Here is a 20,712-nt window from a genome sequence, read left to right as displayed (position 1 = left end):
GCGGAAGTGGCAGAAGGCAGAGCCAGGTCAGGAGAGCCTTGAGGCCTCATACAGGGTTTGAAAATTGTCCCATGGTACAAAGAACCTGGGAAGGACCAAATGTCGGATGGGCCTGCCTTTCCCTTCTTGTCCCTTCTACGACTGGCCTTTTCTTTGAGAGTGAAGCCCACTGTTCTCAGACCTTCGTGGGGAGGAGCCCCCTCTACCGTGAAAGAAGCGGGTGATGAGAAAGGCCGTGCTGCTGCCTGGGCCTCCCCGACCTGCGGCCTCCGCGTCACTGCGCCGGCCACTCCCTCGCAGCTTCTGCGTGGCTCCTCACTGCCCTTCAGGGCAGGCACCTTTCAGTATCTGTCCTTAGCCTTCTGTTCTCTTTTTCTCGAACCTTCCACCGTTGGTCACATCCACTCTCACAGCTCTAACCTCAACCCAAACACTGATGGCTTCCAAATCTTTTCCCCACTTCCATTTCAGTCCACCTGTGGCACATTCTATATAGCTTCTCCCTCAGACAGCTCCAGCCTAGCCCATCTGTATTCGTCTGCTCGTAATAAAATAACATTGCTGGGTGCCTTCCACAGAAATTTATTTTCTCACAGTTCTAGGTAGGCTAGAGGTCCAAGATGAAGGTTCTGGCTGATTGGGTTTTTGGTCCAAGCTCTCTTTCTGCCTTGCAGATGGCTGCCTTTTCCCCAGGCCTTTCCTCAGTGCGTGCACACGGAAAGAGAGAGAGCAAGTTTTCTGTGTCTTTACTTATAAAGACACTAACCCTATGGGATCAGGGCCCCACCCTTATGACCTCCATTAACCTTTATTGTGTGTGTGTGTGTGTGTGTGTGTGTGTGACAGAGATAGAGAGAGGGACAGATAGGGACAGACAGAGAAGGGAAAGAGATGAGAAGCATCAGTTATTCGTTGCAGCTCCTTAGTTGTTCATTGATTGCTTTCTCATATGTGCCTTGACGGGGGGGGGGGGGGAGCTACAGCAGATCGAGTGACCCCTTGTTCAAGCCAGCGATGTTGGACTCAAGCTGGTGAGCCTTGCTCAAACCAGATGAATCCACGCTCAAGCCGGCGACATCGCAGTTTCGAAACTCGGTCCTCTGCATCCCTGTGCCACCGCCTAGTCAGGCTAACCTCTGTTATTTCTTTAGAAGCCCCATCTCCAAATACAGCCACATTGGGGGCTAGGGTTTCAACCTAGTAGTTGTGGGGGCATAAGCATTCAGTCCATAACACTATCTAAAGCGAAGCTCTTCATCTCCAACCCTCCCCTTCCCCCCCCCAGCCCCTGTGTCCCCATCTTGATGAGCAGCGCCACCACCCATGTCATCACTCAGCCTCCTTTCCACCTCCCTCTTCTCCCTCTCCCACCTCTGACCCTGGTCCCAGACTCTGTCAGTTCTCCTTCTGTGGCGTGCCAGATCCCCTGTCGTTGTCATGGCTGAGGCCCTCATCACCTCTCACTTGAATGACAGCACAGACCCCCTACCCTGACTCCAGGCCTCTCCCCCACCCCACCCCCACCCCCACCCATCTGCCACATGCAGCACAGCAATCTTCTTAAAATCCAAGTCTGGCACAGTTTCCTCCTACTTAAAAAAACTTTCATGACAACCACACATTACTTTAGGGTAAAGTGCAATCATTCACTTGGCATCCAAGGCTCTCTGTGATGCTAATTCCAAGCCAAACTCTGGTGTTTATGAATCCATTCTAGGCAGAATTCCAGTTTATTAATCTCTGTAGTCCCAAGGGCCTTGCCCAGTGCTCTGAAAACCTCGCAGAATTCAATTGAAATGACGTTTTGCACAGGCTCAATAGGGCACCCTTCCTCAAGACCTTTTCAATCCCCTTTCACCCACATTGCCACCTCCTGGAGCTCAGTTGCCGGCAGCCCACACCTTGTCCACTGTCCCTGGCTTTGGGGTCGACAAACCCAGCTTATAATTGAGTTCTGCCCACTGGCTCGGTGCCTGGTCTTCAGCCTGTCTCTCCTCATCTCTGAGCCTCAGTCTTCTCATCTGTGAAGAGGGGCTGCAAAACGTGTACCTCCCACGGGGTCTGACAAGGACTCGGTGTGGTGAAGCAGCCGGGGGAAGGCCTGGCATTTTAGCGAACACTCAGTTAAAAGCCTGCTCCCTTCCCTGCTTCCGCAATCCTGCATCTCTCTCGACCGACCGGACCTGATCCGCACCCGCGGCCCTCAGAATTACCCCCCCCCCCCGGGCCCTCCTTTTACCCCAGCTTCTGGAGAATTCCTTACCGCATAGACATCTTGGCTCAGGGACGGGCAGGGGGCATGCAGCTCCCAGGGGGCAGAGACCTCCACCAGGCCCACCTGGCCCCGTCATCTCAATCCCCCCTCTGCCCCAGTGCAGGTAGGGAGACGCTTCCTTGGAGCAGGCAGGTAGCTCTGCAGTGTCATCCCTACCGCCTTGTTAATAGTGGGAGCCCCTGAGTGGGAAAATTGGGAGATTTATTGTCCCCAAATTCCTCCAGCTCTGCTTGTCACGATCCCAGGGCGGGGTGGAAGAGGGGACTCAGGCTCCACCGATATCTGAGTCCTCTGAGCCTAGAAACTCAGTCCCCCTCCACAGGGACAGCCAGCTGTAGGAAATACATTCATCGCTGAGATTGCTTTGCCTCTCAGTAGAACAAGAAATATTTAAGGAACAGGCAATTAGCACTTACCAGAAACATTATAAAATTACATACAACTTGCTAACAAGTTTTAGCATCAATCTGGGAGTCTCCTTGCTTCCCGACTGGGAGCCTGGAACCTGGCAGCCTAGGGCTAAATCTGGGAGACTGGCTCAGAGGAAGGAGCTGGGACCCGGCCCTGGGGAGAGGGAGGAGCGGGGAAGCAGTGATTATGCAGAGAGGATGCCCCACAGCCCAGAGGACTCCTGTTGGGATGAGGTCCCCGGGGTATTCAATACCGTCTAAGCCCCTCTTCTGTGTGGTGACACTGCCTAGGTCATTGGCGCCGAAAGGACAATAAGACAGTCTGTGCCTTCACCTCAGTCACAGCCTGTCCTCACGAGGAGTCGGGGAAGTGCGAGAAGATGGGAAATATCAAGGAGGGGCTGCTCATCTTGCTTGAGAGCATCAGCAAGGGCTTCCGGGAGGAGATAGTCTCTGACCCTGAGACTTGCTTGAAGAATGAAAAGGGGTTGGTCAGACATCCCTGAAAAAGAGAACAGATTGCCTTAGAGAGCTGACATATGCATGGGTTGCAGCTAAAACTTGCGCAGAAATAAAATTTTAGAGCACGATGGGAGATGATGGCCAATACTAGCCCTCTGCTGGTGGGCGCAGGTGAGCCTCCTGAAAGGTGTGCTGGACCCGGGCTGGGTAGGAGGCCAAGGGCAGTGGACCAGCACCGCCGACTGAACCCCTTTCCAGACACCGCCTTTCCTCCTGTTGGGATACCCAGCACCTAACCATTCTGAGCTCCAATCTGCTATTTTCAGGACACCTCTACTTCTTCTTGTTTCATCCCCATAAGCCTAGAGGACCAGACTTTTCAACTTCATCCAAGAACATGGCACCAGGGATGTTCCTAAGACACGCACAGAGTCTCCAGGATACCCTTTGAGCTCTCTCGGGCACTGGGAGCTGGAGTTCACCTAGACGCAGGCAGCCTCCTCTCAGGAAGGCCCGGTGGGACCCACGCTGTGCCGTCAGTCCTGGTCCCTGCGGGCGGGGTGGCTAACAGCTGAGAGGATGCTACAGCATCAACGTTTGACAGGAAATAATCTGTCAATGAGATGTACTTGCCAAGGTGCATGGGCTTTTGCAAATAGCAAGCTCCAGTTTGGGGCAAATGCAGACCTAGATATTCCACACGTTCATCTTCACCTCGTTTCTCACCCTCCCCAGCCTGTGACACACCTAAGGACCGTGTTGTGGAGGAAGGAGGTGAGGGAAGAACGACAGACACTTCATCCCCCCCATACCTCATCCCGTTCGTGAAAACCATGTGCAGGGAGAGGTGCCCAAATGCCCCAAGATACACGTGCATGCCTCCTCATGACCTTCCATCATCAGTAGAAGAGTGGAGTGGGCTGTGGTTTTAGGTAAATCCATGAGATCCAGGTATGCCCAGAGGTCATCTTAATGCACCAAAGATGTCCTGGTCACTTGCCAGGAGTTTGTGCTGATTGAACAATGGATCTGCGGCACTTTGTATGCAGAAGACTGCCCTAGGTTCTAGAGACACATCCCTTCTGCTCTCTAGTCAGCATCCTCAAACCCCCCGCTTTGAGGAATTGACAACGTACAAGATAAAGTTCAGACAGCCCTTCAGTCCTTGAATCAGGCTCTCCCCGGTCTCCCTCAGACCATCTGGCCTTGTCTCTCTTCATCACTTCCTGCCCCATTGAAGCTCTGACTGTTCCCCAGACACTACAGTCTCTTCCTCCGCTTCTCCTTTCCTGCTTCTTTCCTTCCATCTTCCCCTATCATTCCTGATTGAATTATCTCTTCTGCACCTTGTACATGACTAGCAGCTGGAAGTAGACAGTTCAAAAACACCATTTTGGTCCTCAAATCTTACCATTTAACAGGGAGAAACGTGTGCCCAAACTGCAGCTATAATAGAAAATGTTCCGGGGGACCTGGGAGTGAGGGGAGAGTGCCTAGGACAGCCTGGACGAGAGCGCAGGCCGGGAAGCACTTGCGCTGACGCTGAAAGCTGGTGCTTTGTGTGGTGGGCCAGCAGGGGCTGCTCACTCAGGGACCAAGGGACAGCAGGTGCCAAGTTAGAGCCACGTGAGAGCGACTGGGCTCGGCCACCAGCAGGACAAACCTGACAATGAAGAAACACCTACTGGTACCCAGGTGCATGCCGCGTGCCAGACATTCTGACAATTGTCTTAGATACACAAGCTCATGAGATCCTCAGAGCAAGCCAGAAGGCGAGTCGTATCATGACCGCTCCCATTTTATAGTTTCACTAGGGCTCATCAAGAACCAGAAATGTGTTCAAGGTGCAGAACCAGGGTTCAGGTCCGGGATGTGCTGACACCAGACCCCTCTCTTGTCACCGTCATACCCTCTTGCCTTCCTACAGGTGGCTCAGTTTTGTGCTGTGTAAATCCCAAGGTCGGCAATGGCCAACAATAAAGCTGGGGTTGGGGGTGGGGAGTAGGCAGAGGTCCTGCCATGCCAAGGAGTTGGTCTTTAATCTGTGGATCTTAGGAAACCAGGGGATGGGGGGATCAATGAGCAAAGCACAGTGATAAATGGATTTTTATTTCTGAGCAATCTCATGCTGTTTCTCATAGTACAGAATAGAGGGAAAAGGCAGGGGACCTGCTTTTGCCTGATGTCACCATCCAGGTGAGAAATCGGGAGGGATGGACTAAGGTGGTGAGAGAAGGGATGGAGAACAGAGGCTGCCGGATGTGGAGAACAGAAGAGGAGCCACCTGCAGTGCTTAATGAGGACTGTGATTGGGGAGGGGAAGGCAGGATCCAGGCCGAGCTCCATAAAGACCTCCCCGCCTCCCCCAGCCCAGGCCTGCGCTGCCTCCTCTGCTCTCCCGAAGGCTATGTGGTCAGCTGCACACCTCCTCCCTTGCCCTCATCATTTAAGCTTTAATTATTTCTATACCCACCTGACCAATGGCAGGGTCATGGATCAGGTTGCTCTGTACCTTGGGTGCTGACCGTGGCATCTGGCACCGTTTCCAAGCAATAAATACTAGCTAACCTCATCTCACTAAACAAAATAGCCACTGTGTCCCAGGCACTGTTAAATGCCGGGTGCAGAGTGATCAACTATACGTAACCAACGCCTGCCTTCGTAGGACGTAGGTTGGGTGGGGAAGCCAGAGACAAGGTCAACCTAGCAGCCAAAGGAGAGAAAAGGGGGTTCATGGGTGAACAGAAGGAAGAGGCAGTTAAGCTCCATGGGGGTGGAGATTTCTGTCCTCTCACCCCTCTCCCACGGTTATATCCCCAATGTCTAGAACAGTAACTAAAGAGATAAATAGATGAATAGTTACAAAGGACTGTCAGGACCACAAAGGGAAAGAATGGGGTGCCAAGAGGGGAAAGGAAAAGGGGAATCTCGAGGAAATTTGGTCAAAGGAACACGTCTTTGAGGCAGTGACCTCTTAAACTGCAGTCTGTAGTGTGAGGAGCTGGCTGTGTGACCGGGAGCCATGCCTGTCCGTGAATACATGAAGGAACAAATGAAGTCTCACCTGATTGGAAAGGCAGCGGGTCCCCGGCTGGGACCGCCCCCTTCCGCCACGTGGTGCTGCCCTTCCCGGAACACATCCGATGGTGAATTTACAGAGGCGCATGAGGCAGTTCCCTCTGAACAGACATTGTCACAAAAGAGGATTTCAATTTGGTATTAGAAACTGAAAAACCCGGGGAGAAGACAGTGAGGTTGATCACCGGGGATAGGAATGGCACGGCCGGGAAAGGGGAAAGCAAGCTGATGGCGCAGCGGAGCCCAGGCCGGATGGGACTTGGAGACGTCTTTGAAGCGCTCATCTCATGTTTCCCAGCTGGCTTTCGGTTGGCAAAAGGAGAAAGGGAGAGAGAGAGAGAGAAGTATAATAAAATGGAATTATATTAAACCAGATAACAGAGAATTGCACGCAGGGTTTTCTCCAAGACAGAATTTGGTTTGTCCATTTGCAATTCTGGGCCCTGACATCAGCATTGGTCAGTACCTGACCAGGAGGGTCAAGGTCAAGTACCCTGCAGGTAGGACAGTGGAGCACAGGGAGCCCCCTGCAGAAAGGCAGGTCCCTGGGTTCTCAGCAGGGATTGATGCTGGACTTGGAGGGAAGGCCCAGACCAGGACAAGGGGCATCAGAGGGACAGGAGCACGCTACCAGCCACCACCACCCCCGCCTTTCTGCAAGGAGCTCCCAATGGCTCTCCCCTCCATCCAGCCCTGGTTCTGTGGCCATTGCATCCCCTCTCCAATGCCTTGGACCTCTCTGCCAAATGCTCCTTCAAACCTGACTTCCCTTGAGGTCATCATCACCTCGTAGCCCTCTGCAATGTGAGTGACTCATGTCCCCAGGGCCCATGAGCTTCCACTTGAGAGGTGGGCTCATGCGCTCACTGTCCACCTGTGCATCAGCCTCTGCTCCCGCTATCGCCACCGGGGCCCTTCCCGCCCTCCTCACCAGTGACATCCTCTCTTCCTCTCTACTCTTGTTACCACCTTGCCTCTCTGTTTCTTGACCTTCTCACTTCCTTTCTGTGCACTCCACTCTGGCTGCAGCCAAACCTTGATTTCCAGCACCTCTGAAATCTTAGCTTCACCCACCTGCCCTGGGACCCTCTGTCCCTTCAGCTTTTCCACTCATCACTCCCCTGCTCCTGCTCATCATCCTGCCCTTGACCTCTCGATTCTCCACCTCCTCTGCCCTTCTCACTCCTTTCTTCCTCACAGTGCCCCCTTCAGCCTCCTATGATCCTACCTTAGAGTCCATTGTAATCACCTTCTCCCTCTTCCCTCCTAGAGTTTCCTGGTGTTTAAGGCAAGCTCCCCGGCGAGCTCTGGGTCCTGGGCCTCCCGCCTTCTCCACGGTCTCCTGCTATTGTTCCCCGTTCCTCCCCTTTATCTTCAGTTAGCCATGTAGTAGCTCTCACTCTCTCTCTACTTACCTCTTTTTTTATTCTCCATCTGTCTTTATCTCTATTTCTCTCTCTCCTTCCCTAGCATTTAAACATGGTTAGGTTTCTCCCATCTTAAAAATATTTTTAAATGCCCCCCCTCGAGGCCATATGCCTGATTTGTTACCACCTAACTTCTCTCTATTCTGTCACTTCCAAGGAATGCCACCTCTAAGTGGCCTCTACTCTTGCTGTATCATCTTCCTCTTCTCCCATTGGGCATGGGCCCCATCACTCTGTCTACTCCCGCCATATCCACCCCCTTTACTAACCTGCCTTCAGTCTTACTGAAACTTCCCCGAGGCATGCCATGCTCCGGGTCCCCTTGGAGCTCATTCCCCTCCAAGCTGCTGGGAACCACCTCTCCCCAGAATTTTAACCTAGCATTGTGCTGGTCCCTACAGAATTCCTAGCTGTTCTGTCCTGGAGTGACAGCTCTTCTCACTCTCCTTGGGTGGTCTCATCCTTCTCATGGCTTCTTTTATCAACTATGAGCTGAATCCCAAATTCTGTGTTTCTAGACCAGAATTCTCTCCTGAACTTTAGATCCATGTTGCCACTTTCTACAAGCTGTGTCTACTTGGGGGTACCACAGACACCTCAAAACTCAGCACACCCTACTGATGATCCTCCAGACCTGCTGCTCCTCCTGCATTCTCGTCTTAGTGAAAGCACACCCAGGGTCCGAGGCCAAACCCTTTGGTCATTATAGACCAATGCCTCTCCCTTACCCCCAGTATCCTTACTCTCCATGTGGCCCATGGCTTCTCCCAGCCTTAGACCTCCTGTATCTTCCTCTGTCTCCCCAGCCCCTCTACCTGTGCCCAGTCCAGGATGCCATCAAAATACCTCCGAGATTATTGTGAGTCTCCTGCCAGAATGGAGGCTCCGTAGAGGCCAGGCTTCTGTCTACCTTGTTCTCTGTTGAAACCCCAATGTTCAGCACAGTGGCTCACTAAGTAGACACTCAGTTTGTTTGTTGAGTGAATGAATGACCTCTCTGCCTCCAGAATGACTGCCCTTGACCATTTTCCAAATAACAGTCAGGGTGATCTTTTAATATACACAGTATGAATTGCTAAATTGAAAGAAACTCTCTGTGGGCTTCGTGTAGCCTGTTATCCACAGCCCAGGCTTATTAGCAGATTGCACAGGTTGGCCTGGCATGCCTTTTCCAGCCTCCTCTCTCATCACTGTGTTGACACCACCAGTGCTTGTAGACAGGCAGTGTGGGGCAGTGGTTAAGAGCCATAGACCTATACAACCCAAGTTTGCATCTCCAATCCATCATTTCCTAGCTCTGTGACCTTGGATAATTGCATGGTCTCCCTGTGGCTTAGTTTCCTCCATTTCAAAATGGCTATACTAGTACCTCGCTCTCATGGTTACTATAAGGATGAGATGAGTCAATATATCTAAAGTGCTCAGAGTGGCTGCTGGCCCGTAATCAGTACTAAAGTTATTAGTTATAAAACCGAAAGTTAGTTATAATAACTCTTAGTTGGTTATTGTCACTGCTGCCATTGCACCCCTACTGTCTTACCTCGGGGACTGTGTGTGAGTTCTTCTCCTCTGTGGGAACTTCTCCCTTCTCTCCCACCCATTCCTCCCTTTTCCCCGGTTTCCCTGAAATATCACTGACAGTAGCATTGTGTAAGTTTAAGGTGTACAGCACGATGATTTGCTATGCGTATATATTGTGAAATGATCACTACAAAATGGTTAGTTAACACGACCATCGTCTCACATAGTTACAATTTTTTGTGAGTGTGTGTGATGAGAACTTTTAAGATCAACTCCTTTAGCAACTCTCTAATATACAATACAGACAGGTTCACTAGAGTCAGCACGTTATACATCACATCCTCAGAGCTTATTCATCTTATAACTGGAAGTTTGTACCCTTTCCCCCCTCCCCCCAGCCCTGCCAGCCACCACTCTACTCTTTGTTTCTATGAGTTTGGTTTTGTTCAAGTCCACATATCAATGAGATCATACAGTATTTATCCTTCTCTGTCTGGCTACATCACTTAGCATAATGCCCTCAGATTTGATCCATGTTGTCACAAATGGCAAGATTTCCTTCTTGTTTATGGCTGGATAATATTTTGTGTGTGTGTGTGTGTGTGCGCGCGCGCGCGCGCGCATGCATTCATGCTACATTTTCTTCATTCATCTGTTGATGGCCACTTCAGTTGTTTCCATGTCTTGGCTATTATAAATAATGCCACAGTGAATCCCACTGGTCCTGTCACCTGCTGACTCCTGCACAGGTTTTAGGCCTCCACTGAAACATGACCTCCATGAAGCCTGGAGTAAGGGGAGCAAGGTACTCACCTTCGGCATGAAATTGAAAGGAGATGGAGGATGCCAAAAAACTCAGTAATCAAGATAAATATTTAATGTAATTTTTAAAAATCACAATTAATGCAAAATATCTATTCGTAAGAATATCAACATTTGAAATAACAGCTGGCTCTGATGGTCAGGACGAGGGTGAGGCCGTGGAGGCCACTCCTGCGGCGCTAGGTCAGGTCTGCTCTCTAAGTTTTGGTGCTCTTCTTAATGTTGGACTCGATGGATAGGCATTAATTTTGATTGTCTAAAAAAATATATATTGCACTAAGATTTATTTGTATTGATGGTTGAGGTTTTGGTGATCCCTAAAATCTTGTGCCTAAGGTTAGTGCCCATTCCTCACATCCTATGTTCAGCCCACCCTCCAAGTTATCACCTTGAGTTACGTGCCCTTCTGGGCGCTCTGCCCCACGAACCACCCTGCTGTGTCATGCTGTGTCATGACTAGGTTGTTCAGCCGCGGACAGCAGAGCCCACAGCCAGATCTCAGGTCTCTAGCATGGGGACTGGCACATAGCAGGTGCTTGTGTCAGGCTTCTGGTTGCATTGATGGCAGGAGATACAGAGCAAATGTGGGCATGTGGGGGCCCGTGTCCACACCACAGGCAGGGCAGATTTCCTTCATGCTCTGAAGACACGGGTGCTCTTGAGCTGATCACACTTAGACTAGCTACAGTTGGCAGGAACATAGGAAGGCGTACCCCCCCATTTGTATCTTCTACAACATGGTGGGCCCTCACTCAGAAACCTTCAGTCTGGGTCCTATCCTGGGAAGTGGGATTCAGCTCTGTCTTCAAAGGCTGAATACCTTTGCCCAGGCCTCAGAATTGCCCATGCCCAGGGAGAGCCTGCTCGGGGACACCTGGAAGAAGCTGGGCCTCCCGCTCGCTTCTCCAGGTTGACTCAGCACAGGGGACACTTCTTCCCTTCCCTGAGAGACCCAGCAGCTCCAGGACCTGGAATAAAAGGACCACCTCCCCAGGAATGCTTCTGTGTGTGCCCTCCCCCAGCCCTGGCAGAGGAGAGCCAGAGCAGAGGGGTCAGTGCTCTCAGCAGGTGTGTGTGCAGAGGGTGAGGCCGAGAGGACAATGGGATGGGAAGTGGGTGAGCTGATCTGTACTGAGTCCTTGGACCTGGCATGTAGTGTGACCACACAGACCCCACCACGTCCTCCCCTGCGCACTCGAGGTCCCTAGATCTTTGACCAAGACCACACACACACACACTCCCAGCCTCAGAATGTCTGGTTCTGCCAGCTCTCAGCGGAGGGCGGGAGGCCCTGGTTTGGGGAGTAACATGAACATGACAGTCAGATGCCCATCCACAGATCAGCTCACAGAAGCCCAGCTGTGGTGGTAAGCAAGCTCCTGCAGAATCAATCCTGTTAGGTCACACATGGCAACTTCGGGGACTGTGGCTCCTGACAGCCCACAATGGTGTCTACAGAAAAGCCAGGGTCCCTTTGGCCTGACAAGCCTGGGAAGGTGTCCAAAAACCTCCCATTACTCCAGCCCCCTCCCTGTCAAATCATGGGACTCTTCCAGTCCGCACCTACCATCTGTCACTGGGTCACCACTCCCTGTCTTTCCCGCAGGACGCCTTCCTCCCTGGGAACTGAGCTCCTCCTCCTCCCCCTCCGCAGTCCTCCCTGCCCTCCCCTCCCGCCTCCCCCACCCTCACCTCACACAGCTCCAAACGCCAGGCTGGTGGAAGTGGAGGTACATCCTCCGTCCTCCAGAGGAAACCCCAGGACTTGGCCAGGACAGATCCTTTGCTGAAGCCTCTGGGTCCCCATACTCTCCCAGGAGGCAGCCATCCTATCCTGCCCTTGAGTCCAGGCCCCCAGAGCTGTCTCAGGGTTCCCACTCCGTGCCTGACTCACCACTGTTAAATCACATGAACTTAAAAGCATACCTAACAAGTCATTTGTTTCATTTTACCTGCTACCGTTGCAAATGGAATTAAAAAAAAAAATCTTCAAGGAAGTGCTTCTATATCAGAAAGCAGCAAATATTGATTCTCACTTAATCTCTGGTTTGGAGAAAGGCGGGCAGCCAGGCGTCCCCCGCCCGCTCATCCCGCGCTCTGCCCGCCACTCAAGAACCGGCTGCGCTCGAGCCCTGTCAAGCGGCGTGAGCGATACAAATGCATAGTCAGGTTCAGGAAGGCGGTCTCAGACCCTGGGACTGGTGAGCTGGTGGGACAGGCATCCCACAAAAAATGTAGTCCCACCTTCCCACAATGAAACTAGCCAAGCACCTAAGAACACGTTCTGTGGACACGGAGGCTTGGATGCAGGGTTGCTCATTAAAGACCCCACCCGTGTCACTCCGCGCACGGATTCCTGGCGGAGGAGCTGTAGGTAGAGCATGTTGTATGGATCCACCCCCCACCCCACATCCCCCACCCCCGCCACATGAGAGGAACGAAGTCACCTTTTGTCTCTGTTCTTTTTCTTCCTATCTTTCAGAGATCGAGCAGGGCAGCTGCGGCAATCCTGGCGTGCCCGCCTACGGCCAGAGGGAAGGCTCGCGCTTTCGCCACGGGGACACGCTCAAGTTTGAGTGCCAGCCTGCCTTTGAGCTGGTGGGGCAGAAGGCAATCACGTGCCAAAAGAATAACCAGTGGTCGGCTAAGAAGCCAGGCTGTGTGTGTAAGTGAGCGGGAGGAGGCCATGCCGGGGGCTCCACCGAGAGGCCGGCCCGTTCCCAGCATTCCAGGGGCCCCATCCTTGGGAACCTTGCCGATCATTAGCAATCGGGTCACCCTGATTGGTCTCTTCTACTCCTCACAACACTGCCGGCTGGGTCCTCAGTTCTGGCAGTAACGTTGACTGTAGCACTGAGAGTGGTTGCCCTTGACATTTGGGGACCTTCTTCCATGCCGTCTTACCCTCGCTGGTGACCCTGGAGAGCAAGGTAGAGGCCACAGGGGCTTGGTGCACCCAGCTCAGACCCAGACATTTCCTCCTCACCTTTGTTGCCACCAGGGACACCAGACAGTCAAGCCCAGGTAGAAGGGGCTGGCCAGTTTGTAAGACTGCGGACTCTGCGGCAGCCTCTGGGCATTGTGGGACACCGTGGCCCTGCCGGGATGAAAGAGATTTTCTCAGACCGCCTCTGCTTGGATTGAATTTAGGGAGGTTTGGGGATCAGGCTGTCTTTTGATTGTTGGTCTTTTGCCAAAAAGGCTGGAGTTGGGTGCTCTGTTCTCCGGAGGTCATTCAGAGGCCCGTCTTCCTTCCCCTTAGGCGGTATGGTCATTCTTCCGGCGCAATAATACTTGAAGTCCAGGGTGCCAGTGCGTTTGGCCAGTGTGAGGGGGCTGTGTGTCACTAAGCGTGGTGCAGGCTTGGTCTCTATTGAGAAACCACAGGATCCAGCTTCTCTGGGCTGTCACCTCTTCTTCTCCCGGCCCTCACCACCCAACCTTCTCCATCTCTTTCAATCTACTTCTCTCCGGGAAGGGCAGACAGCCACCCTCCGCTCTTCTCTCAGTGGCTTCTCGGAGTCTCGGAGTCTGCGTAATAGAGAGTGGTGGCCCCTCGAGGCTGGGGGCCAGTGTAACCTGGGAGGCTGGGAGGGACCATCCATGCTGACTGAGAGTTAGGTGTATGAGTTGGTGAGTTGGATCACACTGAGGTGATAATTCTTTTCAAACAAAACAGTACCACTTTGTTTGGTTTAACAAAGCATTTTTGATGAGTTGTGAGTTTATGTAAAACTTCTTGCAGAGGTTTAAAGATCAAATCGCTCTTAGATACACATTCAACAAACCACTCTTATTGAAAATATTAAACTTGCATGAAATCTGCCCATCTCTGTGGCTGACGCGGTGAGAATATAGTGGCTGATGGTGTTAGCTTCGGAGAGCCCTGCACGCCAAGGAGCCTAGAGGGGCAGAGAGGTTAGCAGGGAGCAGCTCGGGGCACACAGGAGCCAGGGCTCTGGCGGTCATAGAGACCTGACCCATGCAGTAGCTGCAAAATGGAGTAGAGCCCCGTGGGACAGGTTGGAGGCAGAGCCTCAGAAGGTAAAGGCACAGGCTATGGAAGTCCAGGGCTCCATGGCGGCTTCATCTCGGAAATCCCTAAAACAAGGTTGGGAGAACTGGAAAGGGTTGGGCCTCTGGGGCGGGGACCAGTAGGAGTGAAGTGGGTAGCAGAGCCAGCCAGCTACTTCCAAGCAGGATAAAGTCCTCTGCCCACACACTGAGAGATGCAGGTGGCAGAATGCTACCTGGAGGGAGAGGAGGCTGTCACTCAAGTCCTCCCAGAATGACTTGACCCTTTGGTTCATAGGAGTAGTTTTAAGAGATATTTCTAAAACCTCCAGTAAGAGCAGAGGACCAGCAGCAGGCCCTTCGTTTCCAGGAGCGAGGCTGGCAGGTCCCAGGGAGCCGGGCGCTGCTTACAAACAGCTGGGAAGAAGAACGCAGAGCTGTCCTGGCCAGTCTCGTGATGCTCTTTGTGGTTTAGCATAGGGAACGGGAGCCCGAGGCTTAGCGACGAGCACTGCAGCAGCCAGGCACTCGCGTGGCGTTTCTCCTTCTGAGAGGTGGGGGGATGGCATGCCCCAGGCACTCCATCACTCAGGTTTTCCTGGCCACTTGGACGTAACAGAAGACAGCTTGAGCCTCAGGGATGCTGGCTTCAGCAGAGGAGGCCAGAGATCACCAGCTGGCCCCACGCTTCTGCACCGCACACAGCAAGGTTGCATTTGTATTTCATGAAGGTGAGGAAGCGCCATCTGACAGCTCGGCTGAGGCCCCCACCCCAGAGCTGAGGCTTCCACACTGTCTGGGCTTTGCCCTCAGGGAGTTCACAGTCTAACGAAGGGTAAAGGGATGACAATGAGAAGGTCTTGGGAAAACTTTGGGTTCGGAATCTGGAGCCGTGTTTCTTCATCCTAGCTCAGCTTCCTGACTGTGGTCAAAACATCTGCTCTCTGAATTTTGGTTTACTCATCTATCCAAGAGGGTAGCACTCCGTTCTGGCTCTAAAAATCCTAAGCCTCTATGATTATAGTTAAAGAGAAAGACAATGACATGAACAGTTCTTACCATTCTGTAAGTTCTTACCATTTCCTGAAATGGGTCATTTACACAGCAGGACATACTCTGATTGAGGGATAATGTTACACTTTGATGTTCTGCTCCTGACCCCAGATCACATATATCATAGTGTGTGCTCAACAGAAAAAAAGACAACATCTGTAAGCACCTATAAAAGTATATTTTATTTTAATTTTTGTTTTTGAGATAGAACGAGTGAGAGAGAGAGTCAGGAAGAGAAAGAGAGGAAGGAGAGAGATGAGAATCATAACTCATAGTTGCTTCACTTTAGTTGTTCATTGATTGCTTCTCATACATTCTTTGACCTGGGGTTTCAAGCTGGCCAGTGACCTTGGGCTTCAAGCCAGCTACCATGGGATCATTTCAGTGGCCACACTTAAGCCAACAAGCCTGCGCTCAAGCTGATGACTTCGGGGGTTTCAAACTGGGGACCTCGGCATTCCAGGTCAACACTCTATTCACTGCGCCACCACCAGTCAGTCTATGAAAGTGTAAAATAGACCCTGACCAGTTGGCTCAGTAGATAGAGTGCCGGCCCAGCATGTGGACATCCCTGGTTCAATCCCCAGTCAGGACCCACATGAGAAGCAACCATCTGCTTCTCTTCTGCTTCCTCTCTCCCTTCTCTCTTCCCATCCCACAATCAGCTGCTTGATCGGTTCAAGCATCGGCCCTGGGCACTAAGGATAGCTTGGTTGGTCCGAGTGTTAGCCCTGGACACTGAGGATAGCTCAGTTGATTCGAGCATTCGTCCCAGACCAGGCTTGCCAGGTGGATCCCAGTTGGGGCACATGCAGGAGAGACTATCTCACTATCTGCCCTCCTCTCACTTAAAAAAGAAATAAAAGTATAAAATAGTACAGCCAGTCTCTATATTTTATAAAGTGGTCATAAATATAAATCCAAAAGCACCCCTAGTAAAAGTCAGCTTTAAGTGTCCTAAATTTTACCACACAGTAGTCACAATAAACAGTAATACAAGACTTAGCAAACAGTACTGTTCTTTCTTTCCCACAGTTAAGAAGAGGATTGTGGAAATATTTTGATGGCTCTAATTTCTTTGAACAATTGTCCCCCCAAAGTGCAAAGTGGCGCATTGTTCTCCTCTTGCAACGTTTTCTTCAAAACAACTCCTCGGCAGGGAAATTGGCCTGCAGAGACGACACAAATGCTCTCCCTCCTTCTTGTTCCGAACATTTTCTGTAGCTAGCAAAGACTTCAGAATAATTCAGTTGACTTTGGAGCTTGCCCTCACAGTCGTAGAAGCTGAATAGATGGTCTTTTTTTCATCTAGGTTTTAAAGGAGATGGTGTTTCTCACAGTGTAAAGCATTTGGAAAGGGGAGATGGAAGCTGGCTTCTTCCCTCTCACTCTCTCCTCCTCCCTGGTTAATCCACATCTCCAGGATCCGTGCTCAGAACCAGCTGGGAGAGTGCCATTCTCAGTGCCTGCCCAGGAAGCGTGCTCCACCTGGTGTCCTGGGGACAGACCTCTGACCAGGTTGCACTTCCTCTCCACCTTCCCCAGCTCTGACATTCCACCCCTTTCTTACTGGAGAACCTTTCCCAGACAACTGTGTCTGATTCCTCCACAGCAAGAGATACAATAAGGAAGACATAAATAACTCTGAGGGTGGGTGGTTTGCACAATACTTGATGCTTTGTTGACGGGCTAGCAGAACACTTCACACTTCATAAAAAAGCCAGGAAACCAATTATCGGTCCATTAGCAGCCACTTTCAAAGGAAGTTACAAAACAGCCCTCACCAGAGATCCGTAGGCCAAGACTGCACAAAAGCAAGCTTGCCTTTGCCATTGAATCCTGATTGCTCGGTTCCTAGTGTACGTGGGATGTGTGTGGACTGTGAAGGCAGGGCCTCCCAGGAAGTACACGGTGACAGTTACAAATCGGCCGCTGAACCTGGAGAGACCAGGGAGGGAGACGTGGATCCTTGGGTGCTAGAAGGAGATGTCACAGAAGACACAGGGCTTGAGCTGGGCCTTGAAGAGCTGAGGGGTAAAGAAAGCTGTTCTACAGGGACGCTGTGCGAAGTGGTCCTCTCCTGGTACCCTCCTGGCTCTTCCTCTCTGGCTTGCTCCCCAGCCCCCTCTGGGCACTTACACATGGCTGGACAAAGGCGTGGTCTGCGTCATAGGGTCATCAGAATTCTCAGCCTCAGCCCTACTGGCAGTTAGGACCAGATCATTCTTTGGGGGCATGCAGTCTTGTGTACTTTATGATGTTCAGAAGCATCCCTGTTCTTTACTAGAAGATAGTAGCACACACACCCATCCCTCCTACAGTTGGGACAACCCAGTGGGGAAAATACCATTCAAGATTAGGAACCAATGGTCTAGGATAATTTAGTCTGATCAAATTCCAAATATGAAGAAATCTGGGTATTTGCACTTTAAGTGAGGCCATGACCAAACTCAAGAGCCTATAGAATTATGCCAGTGAGAAAGCGTGGGGTAAGGGAGGGTGCCAATATTTATCCATCCATCTTTGATTTATTGAGCACCTACTATGTCCAAAGTCAGCTGCAGAAGAGGGTATGACTCTTCCTGGTCAGGTTCTAAACTGGAGGGCCTCTGGGGATGATCCCATTCAGGCATATTGAAGGAGGAATTTCTAGCACCATACCCTGTGCAACGTGTATAACTCTACTTCAAGAACTATCTGGGGCTCAAGGGTCACTATTCAACACTGGCTTTTGGCACATTCTATTATTTAAAGGTTTAAATAAACGTTAAGGGTTAAATAAATAAAGTACTCTTAATTTCACTTCCTTAAACTAAAACCAGTTTCGAATTTGGCCATGCTTTTCTGATTCTTGCGAACACACATACATCATGTGATGCTAATCAAAGGGAGCATACCATCTTATACTCTGTAAGGTTCACACTGTGTTGTATATCTTGCCCCACAACTGTGTGTCTTTCGTAGTTATCATTCTTAATATCTATGGAGTGTTCTGTCTAGTGAATGGACCATGACTTAGTCAACCAATTATGTCCAATTACGTTCTGCAGGGCTCTAATGACCATCCTCATGCATACGGCTATTTTTTGTCTTCCCGAATTATTTCCTCAGGATAAATTTCTAGGAGTGAGGTTGTTGGGCCAGGGTGAGAACATTTGTATAACCCTTGATGTGTAAACTCTCTTTCCCCCTCTGGAATGGCTGCTCTGGTTTAATTCTTTTATTTTTTAATTTTTACTGACTTTATTGGGGTGACATTGGTTAATAAAGTCATACAAGTTTCAAGTGTACAGTTCTGTAATCCATCATCTGTATATTGTATTGAGTGTTCACCGCCCCAAGTCAAGTCTCCCTCCATCACCATCTGTCCCCCCTCACCCTCGTCTACCTCCCCCACCCCCTTTCCCTCCTGTAATCACCACACTCTTGTCTGTGTCTTTAAGATCTTCTTCCTTTTTTTTGCTTAATCCCTTCACCTTTTTCACCCAGTCCCCAACCCCCTCCCCCCAAAGCTATCAGTCTTATAGTACTCCCCAGAAGTGTGACACTCCCCAGAAGTGCTGTGCCCCCCAGAAGTGTCACACTCCCCAGAAGTGCCGTGCCCCCCAGAAGTGCCGTGCCCCCCAGAAGTGTCGTGCCAGTTCGTAACGCCAGCAACAAAAGCTCTGAGGTTAAGAATAGGATTCACATAATACGTGCCCTTCCCATTCAGAAATGTGTCCTATTTCTCTTTTATGTTCCTCTTCTTTCTAAATATAGCAACTTTGTGGTTTACTTCATAGACTTCATATATCATATATATCGCTTGTAACCTTTATCAGCATCGCCAAACCTCAAGTATTTGTGCGGCCTTTTAAAAATTGCTATCTTAATAGGTATAAGTTGAATATATCCCCACAGTGTACCCTTGTCAACTTCTGCAAAGTGCCAAATGTTATGATAAGTGCTGCAAATTCAGAGATGATTTGGGCATAGTCCTTGACCTCCAAGAGCTCGCTCCAACACGGAGCTAGATGTAATTATGTAAAGTAAAGTGGGCTCTTGTGGTTCAAAATGTAGTTTTTCATCCAGAAAGCATTGATGATGCAGATGCATTTAGGATCGCCCCTCGTGAAGATTCATTCTTTTATTTAACACAAATTCAATGAGTATGTGCGAGGCAGCAGCCCCTCTTCTCATAGAGCATAGATGTACGCCATCGCTGTTAGAATAGTTGGGCTTGAAAGATGGGATGACAGAGATGGGGCCCTGGTGTAAAAGGAGCCATCCGAGTAGCAGCACTGGCTTCTGAGAGAAGCTACGGGGTTTGGGCCTGGGCGAAAGGGGGATCTATTGATGTGCACAAACACACGCATGCACACATACATACACTGCCAGTCGGGGTACTTGGTTTGCAGTGGTTCCTAAAGGAAGGGGTTGGCTGATGCCAAATGTATGTAATGAAAGAAGGGAGGCGGGGTTTGTGGAAATAGGCTCTGAAGAGAGACTTCTGGGTACCCACAGGCCAGAGAGGCACGGCCCTGTTGGAGCAAGAGGTATGGCAAGGGTGTCAGGGTCTCCATCACAGGACACGGGACAGAGGTCCCAGTCCTGGCCCTTCTCCAGCTGACCTGGGTCCAGCTGTGTCTAGCAGTCCCTGTGTAACAACTGTACCGACACGTGGCGACGACAGTGTTGTGTGGACGTTTCCTTTCCAATTTGGAGGCTCTGCTTTCTCTATATTGTGGACAGAAACTCTTTGTGGCGTTTGATATATGTATTTTCCCAGTCTCTTCTTGTCCTTTCCTTTCCTTTTGCTCGTTTGCATTGTGCATTTGTCTTCCATTTTTACGTAGACAAATCTCTCAATATTTCTGATTTCTTTTCAAAGCTGACCAAGTTATTGTGCCACAAATCTGAGAAACAGTTTGTTCTATTTTCGGTCATTTCTCAGCAACTTGATTCTTTTTAAAAAATATAATTTGTTAATCCATCTGGAGTTTATTTAGATGAATGTATAATATTGTGCAAACTATTATGCGGTTTTCCAACACAATTTATTAAGTAATTCATTTCCCTGTTGATGTGAGGGAAATGAATTGTTTTATCACCTACCGAATCCTCAAATGTAGTTAAGTCTATTTCTTGAGTCACCACTTTGTTCTGTCAGTCTATTTCTATCTTAGCACTGGTATTGAATAATTTTAATTGTTGTTTTATAATATGTTCTAATATCTGGCAGAGCTGCAAACTACTCCTGCCTCCCTTAATTATTTTCTCTTTCAGAACATTCATTGTTATTCTCATCTGTTTGTTGTTCGGGATTAATTTTAGAATCATTTTGTCGAAGTCAAAAAAAAAAATCCTATTGGGATTTTGTATGTGCACTCCTATTAAACTATAAATTAACTTGAGGAAAATAGGCATTTTATAATTCACAGCCTTCCCGTCCAGAAACGTGGCGTGTCACTCTCTTTGTTCATCTGCTTTCATTTTTCTAAATATAACAGCTCTGTGGTCCCCTTCATATGGGTCACGTACATCGCTTGCTACCTTTGTTTTTAAGTTGGCAGGGATGTTTTTTTGCTCCCCTCCCACCACGACCTCGGAGCCCTGTGCGCAGGTGAAGCATGTCCCGTGTTCCCTCCTCTCCGCGGCTGAACCCTGGCAT

The 20,712-nt window shown here is 50.2% G+C and overlaps 1 protein-coding gene across 1 annotated transcript in view; it reads left to right on the top strand.

The window, feature by feature from the left end:
* The window catches only part of CSMD2 (CUB and Sushi multiple domains 2), a 597,382-nt gene that overhangs the window by 345,835 nt on the left and 230,835 nt on the right, over positions 1-20,712 (top strand). Inside the window, exon 13 of the mRNA XM_066375796.1 lies at positions 12,478-12,660. Coding sequence (XP_066231893.1) covers positions 12,478-12,660 — 183 coding nt within the window. The remainder of the gene's footprint in view (positions 1-12,477; positions 12,661-20,712) is intronic.

This window comes from Saccopteryx leptura, chromosome 3 (genome assembly GCF_036850995.1).
Source record: "Saccopteryx leptura isolate mSacLep1 chromosome 3, mSacLep1_pri_phased_curated, whole genome shotgun sequence".
Classification (NCBI taxonomy): Eukaryota; Metazoa; Chordata; class Mammalia; order Chiroptera; family Emballonuridae; genus Saccopteryx; species Saccopteryx leptura.
This window is presented reverse-complemented; position numbering and strand designations above follow the sequence as displayed.